General features: G+C 43.0%; 1 protein-coding gene across 1 annotated transcript in view; it reads left to right on the top strand.

Annotated features, from left to right (window-relative positions):
• Positions 1-16,741, top strand: part of LOC146801661 (galactosylgalactosylxylosylprotein 3-beta-glucuronosyltransferase 1-like) — a 470,216-nt gene extending 453,475 nt beyond the window's left edge. The window contains exons 5-6 of the mRNA XM_085621136.1: positions 2,656-2,758; positions 11,359-16,741. Coding sequence (XP_085477262.1) covers positions 2,656-2,742 — 87 coding nt within the window. The 3' untranslated portion in view covers positions 2,743-2,758; positions 11,359-16,741. The remainder of the gene's footprint in view (positions 1-2,655; positions 2,759-11,358) is intronic.
• The last annotated feature ends 1,102 nt before the right edge of the window (positions 16,742-17,843 follow it).

Genomic DNA, 17,843 nt, shown 5'->3' with positions numbered 1-17,843 from the left:
GGGGAGCCTTAGAGGGCAAGGGCAGCCTTTGCCAACTGTCTGCTGGCACTGCTAGATTGGCTAAAGGCCAATAGATTGCAGTGTACCCCTGATAAGATGGAAGTCTTATTATTTGGGCGGGACCCCCTTCCCGACTGGGTTGTGGCCTGGCCTGAAAGTGTTCCTCTGCTGCCACCTCCCACTGCGGTGGCCAGAAATCTGGGTGTCTTGTTTGATACCCAGCTCTCATTTGGAGCACAGGTGTCAGCAGTGGTGAAATCCTGTTTTGTGATTTTCCAAATGTTGAGGAAGTTTCTTCACTTGCTTCCACATGAGGCCCAAATCACAGTGGTTAGATCACTGATTTTATCTAGGGTGGACTGCGCTAATGTCCTGTACCTTGGTCTCCCGGAATATCTGATCCAGCATTTACAGGTCATGCAGAATATGGCAGTATGCATGTTATACGAAATTCTGAAATATACTTCGGTCTCATCATTTCGAGGCAAACTTCAATGGCTGTCAGTTCTTCAGTGTATTAGGTATAAAGCTTTAACCCTAGCGCATCACGCCCTCCACAATAGGGGGCCTAGGCACCTGAATGACTGTGCTGAGGCTTACAGTATGGGGAGGCTGCTGAGCTCGAGCTCTGCGGGTCTTATTGTGTCCCCTCGCTTTCAGAAACAGCAGAAGGGAGGTTATTCCTTCACTGCCAAAGCAGCTAAACTGTGGAATAAATTGCCAGATTACCTCAGACGGATCCCTGAAGAAGCAACATTTAAAAAGGAGCTGAAGACATTTTAACAATCTCCTGGTTTCACCTTTGGCATACCTAAAAGTACCGGGACACTCTTTTTGAGTAGCCGTGCACAATAGAAATGCTTTATTCATTAATTCATTCATTAAAGAAAGGTAGTGTTAAGAACAGTAAACCTGTACTTCCTTGTACGGACTTACCTTGATGACTTACTGGTAGTCGTACTTTCTTGTATGTACTTACCAGGATCGTACTTCCTTGTACATACTTAATTTGACGATATGCTGGTAGTCGCATTTCCTTGTATGTCCTTACCTTGATGATATGCTGGTAGTCGCACTTCCTTATACGTCCCTACCTCGATGATATGCTGGTAGTCGCATTTCCATATACGTCCCTACCTCGATGATATGCTGGTAGTCACACTTCTTTCTAAGTACATACCTTGACGATATGCTGGTAGTCGCACTTCCTTGTATGTCCTTACCTTTATGATATGCTGGTAGTCGCACTTCCTTATACGTCCCTACCTCGATGATATGCTGGTAGTCGCATTTCCTTGTATGTCTTAACCTTGATGATATGCTGGTAGTCGCATGTCCTTGTATGTCCTAACCTTGATGATATGCTGGTAGTCGCACTTACTTATACGTCTCTCCCTCGATGATATGCTGGTAGTCACACTTCCTTCTACGTACATACCTTGATGATATGCTGGTAGTCGCACTTCCTTGTATGTCCTTACCTTGATGATATGCTGGTAGTCGCACTTCCTTATATGTCCCTACCTCGAATATATGCTGGTAGTCGCACTTCCTTATACGTCCCTACCTCGATGATATGCTGGTAGTCGCATTTCCTTGTATGTCCTTACCTTGATGATATGCTGGTAGTCGCACTTCCTTATACGTCCCTACCTCGATGATATGCTGGTAGTCACACTTCCTGCTACGCACATATCTTGATGATATGCTGGTAGTCGCATTTCCTTGTATGTCGTAACCTTGATGATATGCTGGTAATCGCATTTCCTTGTATGTCCTTACCTTTATGATATGCTGGTAGTCGCACTTCCTTGTACGTACATACCTTGATGATATGCTGGTAGTCACATTTCCTTGTACGTACATACCTTGATGATATGCTGGTGGTCACACTTCCTTGTAAGTAGTGACTTCGATAATACCTTGGTAGTCATACTTCCTTGTATGTACTTACCTCGGTGATGAAACTGGTAGTCATACTTCCTTGTACGTACTTACCTCGATGATACGCTGGTGTTCGTACTTCCTTGCACGGATTTACCTTGATGATATACTGGTAGTCAATGTTCTGGAGCAGCAGAACAATGTGCAGGTTCATTTCATTGACATGAGTATTGTGACGTACAGTCCTCGTGCCCTTTCCTGTTCTGCTTTTCTCTTTCAGAGGTAAACAATTAACAATGGCTCCTCCACAGTTAGCCCAATCTTTACAGAATCAATGGACAAAGCTAAGGACTGGAACAATTTTATTTAAATAATGACCATTTAGTGGGGTTTACCATGAAATGTGCTTTCACTCTCCCTAGTGCTACAAAGCACAGCAGTTGGTTTCAGTGGCAACTCTACCTGTTTTGAATCACAGCTCCAAGTGGAAGCGGTCTGAGCATGCATTCCTCCACTCCAGTCATTACAGATGACCTGTGGTGGTGCTTTCTCATTACAAGTGTGTTCTGCCTGTACAAGGCATCTGTAACAATAACTTCCACTGGTTAATTGCTAGATCAAGCACTTCTTCATATTACATTGTGATGACTGTGGGATAAGGAGCAATAGATTGAAACATGCAGGGAGTGACGATGGTTGCCAGCTTCTTACACCAGGTAGGAGCACTGTTTTTCATGTCGATCCAGATCTTGTTTTTTCATTTAATTTCAGGTTCTCGTCTGGCACACAAGGACCGAGAGGCCGACACTAGTGAACGAAGGGAAACGAGGATTCACAGACTCAAAAGTGGAGGTCTAATCACAAGGTTCAGAGTGTGAGTATTACACCAATTGTAATTTCATAATAGCATAGTTGGATGGCTACTAATCATAAACAACTCCAGATAATCTAATTCCTTATAAATCTGGGGCCAGATTTATCATTGCTTTGCGTTACCCATGCGTCATGCAAGGCGACGCAAAACCTGGAATCAGATTTACCACGTTACCAAGGCCACCGTGCATGACCCTGGGTGGCTGGTAATTCTGGTGTAGCGCAAGTTTCACTGCGTAGGAGGGCGTTACATGGCTAGGGTGTTGGTGTTCACACACATCCACCCATGCATTCTGACGCATTCCGAGATGTACAAACACTGGTAGACCTGGGAATGTGTCAGAATTGTACGCCTTCCCACCAGAGACGCAACGAGGAGAAATATCTTTATTTCTCCTCTTTGTTTCCTCTTTCTAAGTGTTCTGCCCTCTTCAGCACACTTAGAAAAGAATAGGTTATCTCTAAAGATTGTTTTGTGCAGGAAGGTGCTCCTCCCTGCAAAAAAAAACATCCTTTCTGTAATGCAGGCATCCTTGCGCCATGAGGCGACAGTGCCGTAGTTGGTGCTAGGCTGCACTCAGTGCACCAGCGCACGGAGATGACAACACTGCACCCTATAACGGTAGCAATTGTGCATTCCTGCCCTCTCCCTCTTATGCAGTGTAGCAAGTTGTCTTGCTGATTTGCGTTGCATGAAAGAATGCTAAATATTGGCCCTGCTCTTCAAGCAGGAGTAATAATCTTCTGCTATTTGTGAATAGTTGCTTTTAAATAAAAATGGCTCTTCATATACCTTAATATAAAATTCACATGTCTAGTTCTCCATAATGTACATTAATGAGCATCATGGGCAGAATGGCGCTTCTTTGTTTTTCCTTACAAACCTCGGGGCATATCAACAAGCGGCAGCGATGATTATCGCTGGCCGCTCTTAGCGTGAGGAATTTTATCGCTGGCTATCGCAGATAATTATCGCCATGCTAGCGCTGTATTAACAACGCATAGCAAAATGGCGATAATTATTCCAGTGATAGCGATGTTTTCCATGGAACATCGCTGGTTTTCCAGCGATGTTCCATGGAAAACGACGATATCCTTGGTGATAGGACCTGTGGACTTAGCCACAAAAGCCACCCCCCATGTTAGGTATGCCCTAGTCAGGAATTTAACAGACGTTATATTCCTGCGTTAAGGCAGATTTAACATGGTTTTAAATATCGCTAACCCTCGTTGTTAATATGAGGAAGCTGGGTTAGCGATATTTACCCAAGGGAGTCTGGTCAGGCACACCTCCTTTGCATCTCATTAGCGATGCGATGGGAGGCGTGCTGACAAGGGGCGCTAATGCAAGGATACATGCACTAGCGTGTCCTTGTTGATAATGCGATAATATGATCGCCGCTTTTCGCCCGAAAACGGTCTCTAAATCGACGATAATATTATCGCCGCACCTTGTTAATATGCCCCCTCTTCTTTTCAGCCTCCCATCAAAACTCCTCCCTTCATCTCTCAATTAAATCTGTCATTGATGTGTTTGTAAATTGGCTGAGTTAAGCAAGAAGGGGCACCATTGTGCCCCAACCGACCGCACAGCTGAAATTGCGCCTCTTTTGGCTAACAGTACAAAATTTCATCCATTTCTAATCCAATGTTTAGTCACGTAAACCATTTTCTGAATGTTTTTCCTTTCATTCCACATTTTCTTAATCCACACGCGGGAAGATATGCTATTTTCAAGGTTTCTAATGTGAAAGCTGTGCCCATCCGGACCTCTTGCTTAAACACGACAAGTGCAACGATTCATCCGAAGCAGCGTTTATTTTAAAAGACCAATGCATTTCGGGCCTCGAGGGCCCTTCATCAGGGTGCGCTAAAAATGACAATAATACAAACAATCATTACCATCGCAGCAATGCTTAACATCAAATTATTTCACATTTGATTATATCCCCATGTAATAATGCACAGTTTGACATTTATTACGTCTTTATCATTCATTAAACCCCCTGCGGAAATCAGTTTCTGTGTTGCCCCTATGTTCATAACAAACTAGGCTTCATCCCTCCTGAATTTACCAATAATGCCTTCTATTCTGTGCAAAAAGCATATATCTCCCTTCGAAAATATGATGTACATGTAAATAGTACACATTGCTCAATTCCTACTGAATGTATTTAATCTATCCCATGGGTGTGTGATGTAAACCCCCACCCCCATCTTGTCCCCAACTCTCTCCTCACACAGCCTCATACTCCTCATACTGGTAACCCGATCTCATCTTAAATCACCTACTCACACTCGTATTTCTCCAATAGCGTCTCTCTCCGTTCTTTCGTAATTGCTACTAACAAGCCCTCCTTTTCAAAAAGTAAACTTATCTATAGTAAACAGCACTCATACTGACCCATACACGCTAACAAGCATCTTCCACTACTAAACACAACATTCTATTCACATACATCAACCCAATCATCGATCCAAAACATTCACATACCTGCTTCAAACGCTTACGCTAATCCGTCACCATCTTATTTTCAAAGTATGTTTTGTGCAGCCTCTGGACCACCCTTTATTTAAACCCGGGTCTTTCAAGACCACACCTCCTAATTAGAACGATAGTTGCCTATTTCCCGCCATAGAGTCATTCGTAATATTGTATGCAGAGTGAATCAGACTACATTACCCATAATGCCCCGTGCCCCTATACTAAAACATGGATATTCTTATGTAAATTCATCGTTGCCGCTTTCAAACAAATATTTTAGTCACTTTTTGTCGTGCTGATTATCAACTAATGAATGTTAATTTACAGTCCTCTATCACACACATAAAACCGCTTGTTATTCGAACGAATCCAGTTGTTGCTCCGTACGTGTGGATGTTCATGAAGATTATTTGTCCATTATTTCTTTTTTGCTTGGCGGGTGCTGCCCCATCTTGGGTTAAATTTCATAAATGTTCTAATGGGGGTTGTAGGGCGCACACCTTTTCTTCTAGTTTGTTGAAAGATTATTTTTCTTTTCTTATCATGGTTCGCGTGCTTGCCGGTAAAAATGCCTAACCCAACTGGCATCTGTATTTGATACAACATAGACAAGAAGGGGCACCATTGTGCCCCAACCGACCGCACAGCTGAAATTGCGCCTCTTTTGGCTAACAGTACAAAATTTCATCCATTTCTAATCCAATGTTTAGTCACGTAAACCATTTTCTGAATGTTTTTCCTTTCATTCCACATTTTCTTAATCCACACGTGGGAAGATATGCTATTTTCAAGGTTTCTAATGTGAAAGCTGTGCCCATCCGGACCTCTTGCTTAAACACGACAAGTGCAACGATTCATCCGAAGCAGCGTTTATTTTAAAAGACCAATGCATTTCGGGCCTCGAGGGCCCTTCATCAGGGTGCGCTAAAAATGACAATAATACAAACAATCATTACCATCGCAGCAATGCTTAACATCAAATTATTTCACATTTGATTATATCCCCATGTAATAATGCACAGTTTGACATTTATTACGTCTTTATCATTCATTAAACCCCCTGCGGAAATCAGTTTCTGTGTTGCCCCTATGTTCATAACAAACTAGGCTTCATCCCTCCTGAATTTACCAATAATGCCTTCTATTCTGTGCAAAAAGCATATATCTCCCTTCGAAAATATGATGTACATTTAAATAGTACACATTGCTCAATTCCTACTGAATGTATTTAATCTATCCCATGGGTGCGTGATGTAAACCCCCACCCCCATCTTGTCCCCAACTCTCTCCTCACACAGCCTCATACTCCTCATACTGGTAACCCGATCTCATCTTAAATCACCTACTCACACTCGTATTTCCCCAATAGCGTCTCTCTCCGTTCTTTCGTAATTGCTACTAACAAGCCCTCCTTTTCAAAAAGTAAACTTATCTATAGTAAACAACACTCATACTGACCCATACACGCTAACAAGCATCTTCCACTACTAAACACAACATTCTATTCACATACATCAACCCAATCATCGATCCAAAACATTCACATACCTGCTTCAAACGCTTACGCTAATCCGTCACCATCTTATTTTCAAAGTATGTTTTGTGCAGCCTCTGGACCACCCTTTATTTAAACCCGGGTCTTTCAAGACCACACCTCCTAATTAGAACGATAGTTGCCTATTTCCCGCCATAGAGTCATTCGTAATATTGTATGCAGAGTGAATCAGACTACATTACCCATAATGCCCCGTGCCCCTACACTAAAACATGGATATTCTTATGTAAATTCATCGTTGCCGCTTTCAAACAAATATTTTAGTCACTTTTTGTCGTGCTGATTATCAACTAATGAATGTTAATTTACAGTCCTCTATCACACACATAAAACCGCTTGTTATTCGAACGAATCCAGTTGTTGCTCCGTACGTGTGGATGTTCATGAAGATTATTTGTCCATTATTTCTTTTTTGCTTGGCGGGTGCTGCCCCATCTTGGGTTAAATTTCATAAATGTTCTAATGGGGGTTGTAGGGCGCACACCTTTTCTTCTAGTTTGTTGAAAGATTATTTTTCTTTTCTTATCATGGTTCGCGTGCTTGCCGGTAAAAATGCCTAACCCAACTGGCATCTGTATTTGATACAACATAGACAAGAAGGGGCACCATTGTGCCCCAACCGACCGCACAGCTGAAATTGCGCCTCTTTTGGCTAACGGTACAAAATTTCATCCATTTCTAATCCAATGTTTAGTCACGTAAACCATTTTCTGAATGTTTTTCCTTTCATTCCACATTTTCTTAACCCACACGTGGGAAGATATGCTATTTTCAAGGTTTCTAATGTGAAAGCTGTGCCCATCCGGACCTCTTGCTTAAACACGACAAGTGCAACGATTCATCCGAAGCAGCGTTTATTTTAAAAGACCAATGCATTTCGGGCCTCGAGGGCCCTTCATCAGGGTGCGCTAAAAATGACAATAATACAAACAATCATTACCATCGCAGCAATGCTTAACATCAAATTATTTCACATTTGATTATATCCCCATGTAATAATGCACAGTTTGACATTTATTACGTCTTTATCATTCATTAAACCCCCTGCGGAAATCAGTTTCTGTGTTGCCCCTATGTTCATAACAAACTAGGCTTCATCCCTCCTGAATTAACCAATAATGCCTTCTATTCTGTGCAAAAAGCATATATCTCCCTTCGAAAATATGATGTACATTTAAATAGTACACATTGCTCAATTCCTACTGAATGTATTTAATCTATCCCATGGGTGCGTGATGTAAACCCCCACCCCCATCTTGTCCCCAACTCTCTCCTCACACAGCCTCATACTCCTCATACTGGTAACCCGATCTCATCTTAAATCACCTACTCACACTCGTATTTCCCCAATAGCGTCTCTCTCCGTTCTTTCGTAATTGCTACTAACAAGCCCTCCTTTTCAAAAAGTAAACTTATCTATAGTAAACAGCACTCATACTGACCCATACACGCTAACAAGCATCTTCCACTACTAAACACAACATTCTATTCACATACATCAACCCAATCATCGATCCAAAACATTCACATACCTGCTTCAAACGCTTACGCTAATCCGTCACCATCTTATTTTCAAAGTATGTTTTGTGCAGCCTCTGGACCACCCTTTATTTAAACCCGGGTCTTTCAAGACCACACCTCCTAATTAGAACGATAGTTGCCTATTTCCCGCCATAGAGTCATTCGTAATATTGTATGCAGAGTGAATCAGACTACATTACCCATAATGCCCCGTGCCCCTATACTAAAACATGGATATTCTTATGTAAATTCATCGTTGCCGCTTTCAAACAAATATTTGAATGCATTGGTCTTTTAAAATAAACGCTGCTTCGGATGAATCGTTGCACTTGTCGTGTTTAAGCAAGAGGTCCGGATGGGCACAGCTTTCACATTAGAAACCTTGAAAATAGCATATCTTCCCGCGTGTGGATTAAGAAAATGTGGAATGAAAGGAAAAACATTCAGAAAATGGTTTACGTGACTAAACATTGGATTAGAAATGGATGAAATTTTGTACTGTTAGCCAAAAGAGGCGCAATTTCAGCTGTGCGGTCGGTTGGGACACAATGGTGCCCCTTCTTGTCTATGTTGTATCAAATACAGATGCCAGTTGGGTTAGGCATTTTTACCGGCAAGCACGCGAACCATGATAAGAAAAGAAAAATAATCTTTCAACAAACTAGAAGAAAAGGTGTGCGCCCTACAACCCCCATTAGAACATGAGTTAAGCAAGAGCACATGTACTGTACATAGGGTGGCCATCTTTGAATGTTGCCTTTTCAGTAAATTAACATGCTGACATTCCAAACAATAATGTTGGATCCAGCTAATGATAAATAATAAATATTGTTTCCTGTGTTGTTGCCTAATAGCTATACAATTAGAAAACCTTTACAATCTCTCACAAATACTTCCATGGCGTGTTTGAGAGGTTTGAGTTAAAAACATTGTATTTTATCATATTGGTATTTATACACAGCTTAACTTACCCCTTGCGAGACCACAATTGGTTTATGAGTGGGACAATAAATTGTAATGTTGCTGCAGTAGCGGTCCGTGGAGGGAGTTCGGTGGGGCAGTGAGGCGGGGCGGGGCGGGGCGGGGGAGGGGCAGAGTGGGGAAATGTAAACACCGGAATATGGATGAACGGAGGTAAGTACACATTTAAATAAATAAAACGAATTTCGTTGTGCGTGCTGCATCGCATTTTGCGATGCAGCGCGTGCAAAGGAAGGTTTACATTTCCCCACTCTGCCCCTCCCCCGCCCCGCCTCACTGCCCCACCGAACTCCCTCCACGGACCGCTACTTTGTTGCTGTAATGTTGTTATGAAGGGCTCCAAATTGTTTTGGTTCCTCAGAGTGCAAGGTTGAAATAGTATTTTTGCTGTTTGGGACATGTCAGGCGACATGCACCAGATTGCGGAAGAATGGTTTGTTAGTGTCATAGCACACACACAAAGAATACTGTGGAGAGCATAAAACACATATGCAGCTGCACATGCAGACACTGATCATGCTTAGGGTTAAGATTATCACTAGTAGAAAGTGCCAGTTTCCATTGGTGTATGTGGAGTTCTCCCAGGAGTATCACTGTAAGGCCCACTTGGGCCGCAGTTGCACCATCTGGCAGCAGCCTGTAGAATCCACCGGACAAACAGGAGGACTCGCCATCCTGCAGGCACTCTTCAGCTAACACGAATGCTGGGCAATATTTTAATCAAAGATATTTATGACACATAATATTTAATATTTTTGTCAGATAGTATTTTTTCAAACAATATTCTAATATACAATCTTCAAAATTTATGACAATAAATAATATAAAAGTGGTCCCCTACAACTGTCACCAGAGATAGTGGGATACAAGTGGCTTTCACCAGACATTCGCCTGCCAGCCGGATGGTATGGCAGCTTCTACCTCTTCTTCGAACTGTCACAAATGACACGTTACCACCCTGTCACAGATAGTGAGTGGTAATGGTATTGCATTAGACATCATCCTTGCCAAAGAGGGTGGTGTATGCCAGGCAGTGCACCAAACATGCTGCTCCTACATATCAGACAATGGCAATAATATCAACAGAGCAATAGGCAAAATCAGAAAGGTACAGAAGAAAGCACACAGAATGCACACGGGTGACATGTGAGGAGCAATAGGATCATGGTTCAGAGGCTTGTGTGCATGGCTGTTGGAAGCACTGATAATAAGGTTGATAGTATTGATAAAGTTATCTGTTTTGAAACAGGCATGCCCCACATGCATAACTATTATGCTAAGCAATTGCTTAGGAAATACTCCTACCCAGTCACTCCTCAGTAACCATACAGAAATGAAGAGATTGTAAAATGCATAATTGATTATCAAACCATGGGATGTGGAAACACATTTCTGTCCTGCATGGAATCCATTTTGTCTTGTCTAGATCTGTAGGACGTGCACAGCTTACAATGACCTTTTGTGAACTAATGTACTCTGTTGAAGTAAACAGCTTCTAATAAAGAAATTGCACAGCTTGCTCAAAAGACCTCACTCGGGATTTGCAATTGCATGCTAGCTCAACTATAAGGGGTGGGTAGACTCTATAAGCGCACCATATATGGATAAGATAAAGCATCCACCTTAAATCTGCTATTTAACGTAAAGCTTGGAAATACCCCAATGTCACAATCAGGTCACGTGGGGATACACCACCCTGCATCATGCAGGTATCACGCGTTGTTTGTGTCTTCTGATTGGCTCTGTACATAGTGATTGTGTAATATGTATTATCTGACAATGGACATGTGAAATATTGGTCCATAAGTATTGAGAAATTCTGCTGTGTTTGCAAGAATAAAAGATTGTGATGTACTTCTCCAATCTGGTCATTTAGTTCTCCTTCATGCCAACGTCTCAGTGTCACGTTACTAAAACATTTCTTTCCTTCTGTGAGCTAACAGAGTCTGTTTATGATTTTCCTGTAGACTTGTACAACACGATCCACCCTACGTTTTGCATGTGGAAAGATTGTGATGAATTGTGATAACTATCTGTCTATTTTTTACATCTTTTCCAGGGCTGTGTCAACGTCTTTTCACTGGTGAAACAAGTCTACATCGTGTTTCTAGCATGAGGCCTGGCACCCCGTCCATCGCCTCTGATTGGAAAATGTGGAAAAATCAGAGTACCTGACTGTGGAAGGCCCTTCATACAAGACATTGGATCTTCTTAAGGATTCCTATATAACATACAGTCGATTGAAGTGTCACAATCCCTGTATGTGCAATTGTGTAGGCAGGTTTCACATACAAATACATGAACAACCTAACTTGTCAAACTCCCAAGCCGATGCATTGGATGGATTATTGCTGCTGGATCTGAGTGAGCAGAGCTTGGTGGATATAATGTTTCCATGGAGAAAACAGGATTTTAGACAAATAGGACAGAGCTGACACTTGGTGACCAACGGCCACTGGAAAATTCTGAGGCTGTTCTAAATTTCTCTGCTGCATAGACATTGACTTCAATCTTTAAAGAGAGTATGTTGTAGGTGATTCATGGATATTCAACCTCATTCTCTATTTTCTGAGCCTTGTCACAGTAGACAATGACAAACACCGTTGTATTTCATTGGGGGATTTGAGGTACAAACACTGCCGCAGATGGAAATGTTTGCAAATATTACTCAGTTGAGACCCTACACATCAAACAATCTAACCCCAATAGTTTTTGGGACATTAGAGCACAAAAATGGACCAGACCTGCAATGTATCCCACCCAGGATGTGTTATTTTAATTGCACTAAAAATGAGTGTTTGTACCCATAGTATTAACACGATGCTAAAAAACTGTACTACGCAGCTGTCGTTTCTCTCAGTAGGACCTCTAAGTAACAACACTATTGATGTTTTTGAAAAAGGACCTGATGGAAGAATTTCACACGCCCTAGGTAAATGGACACTTTACTGCCCACTCTCTTGTCAGTTGAACCACATTTGAGACATCTGGGTGTGCTTACTCTGGCACCCCATGCTGCATGCACCTTAGCTGACCGTCAAGCATTGTCCTAACGGGGTGTCGGCCATGTCTGAAAATTACACTGAGCATCAGGCTTACCTCAGCACACGCACTTATAGGGAAAAACACACATGGAAGCTAAAATAATCTGTAGAAAAACATACGATTTTGTTTAAAATATGTGGAATAACGAGTATCACTACTTTATGAGCTCCAGTACAAGAATTAACTCTCTTCTGGAAAGTCAAAGAAGGCCAATATTTTTTCATGTGGATTTGCCAATAGAAGAAAAAATTGAAGCACAGCTGGAGCGGCTGCGTAGACGGGAAATTGAGCATCCTGAAAGTTTCAATATTTAACATGATGACGCCAGGACTTAACTGACCAATAGAACCAGTTTGACTTTGTTTATGTACTTTAAGAGGGTAACGCACTTATAACACAAAATGTTTTTAGAAATATGTATTCAAGTGGATCTGTAAAAAATGTCTTCCCCCTGCCCCACTAGTCCATCTTCTGTTTTAACTGCCTAAGGTCTTGGAGAAAAAAAAAAGTAACTTTGAAAATCACAGAAACCATGTCTGACTGTCTGGGGTCACACCTCAAACTTACAAATGCGCCTACAAAACTAGCACCCCTTTGTTGCTCTCTCCTACCCGGCACCACCTGCCATGGACATCCCCTGGAGCCCTCCTTCAACCACCATGACATTGATAACTCATGGCATTGCTCCCAGACAGGGAGATATGGGAGGCTGTGTTCATGAACATATTCAAAGATGCCTCAAGCAATTAGGTCAGGGGTGGGGGGGCTCTAGTGAGTTGGGGGTAGGATTGTGTTTCTTTATTCAGAGCTGCTGGGTTGTGAGTTGCCCAAAGAGCGAGTCACTTTAAGGCAACTGACTATCAAAAACCATAAACGTCACATGGTATTCTGCCCTTACTGCTCACTGAGACATGGTATAGTGGAGGGATATATTTTGAAATGTTTGGTGTGCTCCTTGCTGCAATGGTTGATTTTTGTCTCATTTCTGAAATAAACTAGCATTGGCAACGCCGTTAGGGCTGGCATGGGCAAGTTGGTAAATTATCAAAGGGAGGATAGAGAAGATCAGTTGGGGTCCCCCAACTTCCCTGAAATTACCCTATATAAATCAAAACAAGGGGACACCTATGAGTCCAGTCCATCTGGGTGGTACCGGCACAAGAGTCATTTTTACTATAAAATTCTCACCCTTCAGGAAATCTAGTTTTGTAGCGCCGTCGGACTGGCTCCTCCCACGCCCTGGTCGCGTGTGATTGTCCCTTCAGCCACATCTCTCCACACTGCCATGTTATCATTTGGGCTATTTTGTAAATACTAATTATTGGGTTGGAAAATGTTCCTTAAAATTTTCCCACATGACAATACAGTGATGTCAATAGATCTGACTGAAGGGCCAATCACGTGTGACCAGGAAGTGGCGGGGAGACATTCCCACAGGGCTTATAAAACCAGCAGCTGCATTCACTGGCGTAACGAAAGTTCAGGGGGCCCTCCTTCAAGGTACATAAAGGGGACCCCACTCCATATTTACTATGGAGCTCTCAGGACTGAGTATGGTGCGGAGGGGGCCCCCTGCACTGCCGGGGCTGCGGGGGCCTGTGTTATGCCCCTGGCTGCATTTGAACAGTTGCAAACCATCTGGCAAGGAGTGAGGACGCTTAGGTGATTAAGCCCAACTTTTCTTTGAGGAAGTAAGTGGGGAGTAGAATATGGCCTTTGCTTGTTAGAGGATTGTTTTAATAAGAATGTGTATTTGGGGGTTGTAGGGAGCTTGGGTAGAGATTACAGACATGTGATGGAGGCAACAATTCTATCTCTAGGAAGGCATGGTTGTGCATTGCAGAGTCCAGTAGTGAAAAATCAATATAAAACCCAGTTTTTCTTTCTCTTCTTTCATTTCCTCTGCCACAAAACTACTGTGTGACTATACGAACGTTGACCCTCCCTTGTCGATAGAAAAGGAGCGAAAATCTATATATATATCAGTAAGGAGCGGGTCTGGAGACTGCCTATGAGGTGCAGAACTACCTTACTAATGACATGGATACAGCGAGACACAGTTGTGACCTACAACTATCTAGGAGAGTGAGCTAGTATCAGGACTCATTAAGAGCCCGTAGCTATATTCACTTCTAGCTTATGCAGTGTGACCCTACACACAGGTGTTTGGTGGAAGCTTTAAGCAAGAGAAAAGTGGTCTCTACAGATGTATAATAAGTAAAATAGCATACAATGGTGTGGTGATTTGTCTTATCTCTCCACAGACCCACCAATGAGTTAGCCGGTTGGGCCGTACGCATAAAGTCTATTCATGATATTAATGTAAGTATGATATGTGAGTAGGGGTAATTCCCCACTTGTTTGACCTAGAAAGGATTAGGAAATCCATAGCAATCCTTGAACTACAGGTCCTAACAAAAGTCTTAGTGTGTTCTAGGAAGGATGAAACATGTAGACTGCGGGGAAGGATACTTGGGTAGTTAGGCCCCACATAGTGTCTGCATTTGCTTTAAACACTGCCAAGCCAATGTTCTGTTACTAAAGGTTGTTGCAGGTTTGCGTAAGGCAGCCTCTTAACCATTTACTGCTAAAACCCCTTGAAATATCTGTAAGTGCGCCCTGAAAGATATAAGGTTGAAGTCTGTGGTGGAAGTATTAGACTCCATTGTGAATACTCTTTGATGAAGCAAGCCTTTAGGATTTCCCGAGGAGTTAGAGTTTGATAGTAAAAATCAGTCTTGTGTCAGTACCGCCCAGTCGGAGTGGACTCTTAAGGGACCCCTTGACTTGGCAAGTTAGTGCCATGGTTGCTGTTAGAAATTGGGTTGTTGGTTGACTGGGGTGTAAGCCCTGGTCAAGCAGCAACTACACAATCCTAGTAAGGGTAAGGGGCAGGCAATCCCTAAATTAACCTGTGCTCATTCTGTGGTAGCTTGGCACAGAGCAGTCAGGCTTAACTGAGAGGGAGTGTGCAAAGTATCTTTGCAACACTTCAAACAGTAAAGCAGTGGAAACACCATGAAAAAAGATCCCACACCAAGTTAGAAAAATAGATCTGACTTTAATAAATAAAACAAGACCAAAACAACAAAAATCCAATTAGTAGAACTGGAGTTATTGAATTTTAAAGTTTATAGTGCAAAAGGCGCAATTGGGAATATCTGGTTGCACCGGACCGGGACAAAGTCACAAGTTCAGGCTGACCGAGAGGGAGAGTGGGCCTAGTTAGACCCCCTGAACAGACTTCTTTAAATCCTGTTGCAGAGCGTTGTGCAGATCCACGTTGAAGGTGTGTCGCACAGCCAAGGCGATGAGTTGGTTCCGAGATGTGACCAGGCTACGGTGTGAGGTCCTGATGCATCGAGGACCCTGTCTATGGGCTTATGATGCGAAGCCCGGTGTCAACGATTTGAGGCACAGCTGAGGCGATGCGTCGGTTCTGATGAGCAGAGATGATATGATGCAGAGTTTCGGCGTCATCATCAAGGCAGCCATCATTGAGGGATATGAGGAGCTTGCGCCAGGAATATCAGCGCACAGCCACTGTTCTGAAGGCAATGCGTTGGTCTCAAGATGCAGGAGATGACAGTGATGCAAGTCTTTTGCGACTGGTCCAATCCACGCAGCAGCGGCGATGCGTTGGGTCTGCTCGGGGATGCGCCGCTCAGCAGAGGAGATGCATCGGTTCTTCTTGGGGATGTATCACTCAGCAGAGAAGATGCGTTGGTGCAGCTGAAAAGCACTTTAGGCCCAATTGCAAGGGTCCAAAACTGGGGTGGCATCACTTGGCCGGGCAGAATCACAAATGGCAGAGCCCAGATGCAAGGGTTGGAAGCCTGTTATGTCCCTGAGGCTTCACATCAGGAGGCCAGCCAAGTAGCCCTCACAGTCACTCTGGATTCTGGGCTCAAGAGATGCAGGTCCAGTCCTTCTTATCCAGGCAAGGGCCAGCAAGCAGCAGATCAGCACTTCAAAGCAGGAGTCCAGCAGAGTGTCAGTCCTGCAGGAGTACAGCTGTCCTTCTTACTGGCCGAGCAGCCACATGTCCAGAAGTATGGTGGTGGTGGTGTCTGAGGTCCAGTACTTGTATCCAGTGATGCCTTTGAAGTGCACAGATGCCCTCCCTTCCTGCCCCTGGCTGGAGACTCAGTGTAAGGGGGTATGGAGCTCTTTGTGTGTAGACAGGACACAGCCTATTCAGGTGTAAGTGAGGCTGTGTCCAGCTCCTCCCTCCCATCTTGCTAGAGATGGCCCATTGAGACACATCTAAGCTCCATTGTGTGTGGCTGGCTGGGAGAAACACACAAAGCCCAACTGCCAACTACACCCAGTCATGTGATCAGAGACAGGCTACAGCCACCAAATGGCTAAAGCAATACAATGCCAACTGTCTAAAAGATACGTGTGGGTTCATAGGGGGGTGGAGGGTAGTTTAGTTTTGGTTTTGTGACTGACATAGGAGGGGATTGTGGGATTTGTAGTTTATAGCATAATTTCATATCGCACCACAGTGATAGGATAATTCAGTCACATGGTGATTATTAATTAGTGAGTCACTGTGATTGGGGGAGCACATTTTAAATTTGGTATTGAGTGGGAGGAAGAAGGTAGATGGCCTGTGGACCTTGAAGGGAAGTGCAAGAAAGCGAGGCTTCAAAAGGTGAGGCTGGGGCAGAAGGTTGTTTTCTTTAATTTATTGTTCTGCACGGGAGTAGAGCACGAGCTCATGTAGTTTGTAGCATAGAAGTATTTTTGGTTTATATGGAATGGAGATTCGCTTTAAAAACACGGAGCTAGGTCATGATTATTTTGGGGCAGGGAGCGGTCAAGGTTATGAAGGGTGGGGTTTTGGATTATTTATGTTTTTGATCATTTACGTTTTTTACATAAAGCTGGGTTTTATGAAATGTCCATTCAGTTGCTGTTTTTTCATCTGTTACAGTGGCCCCTGAAGAAGAACGTTTAAGCTCGAAATGCATTGGGCAATGTAAAAAGTCTGCTTTGAAGTATGATTGTCCTCACGTGCTGCTGGGATAAGCCTGGATGGGCAACAGTAGTCATTTGAAACTGTTGAATTAAAGTAATCTGGTACAATCACGCTGTCTCCGGAGTAAATAAATAAGCTTGAAGATGGATGAAATAAGGATTGGTAAAATTATTGGTGTACACGAAGAATTGACAACTTGGGAAGAAGTGGTTTACTTTTCAGAAATTTTTCTATATAAACGCAGTGCGACAATTGGATGCGCGACGGATGCACCTTTTGGACGGAACTGTCTAAAGGTGGCATTTTCAGAATTGCACTTTAAAATCCAACTTCACCATAAGTAGGGTTTTAAATTAAGAATCCAGAGACTCCAGCCTTGAAGGATTTATCTCTTCCCAATTGGAAATTATACTTGTAAAATATAATAAGGTAATCCCATTGTTATCCCAAGGGAAAGATAGGCCTTGCAGTAGTGAAAAGAAAATTTTAGAGGTTTTCACTACCAGGGCATG

The sequence above is a fragment of the Triturus cristatus genome, chromosome 8 (assembly GCF_964204655.1).
Source record: "Triturus cristatus chromosome 8, aTriCri1.1, whole genome shotgun sequence".
Classification (NCBI taxonomy): Eukaryota; Metazoa; Chordata; class Amphibia; order Caudata; family Salamandridae; genus Triturus; species Triturus cristatus.
The sequence above is the reverse complement of the archived record's forward strand: the minus strand, read 5'-3'. Positions and strand labels throughout refer to the sequence as shown.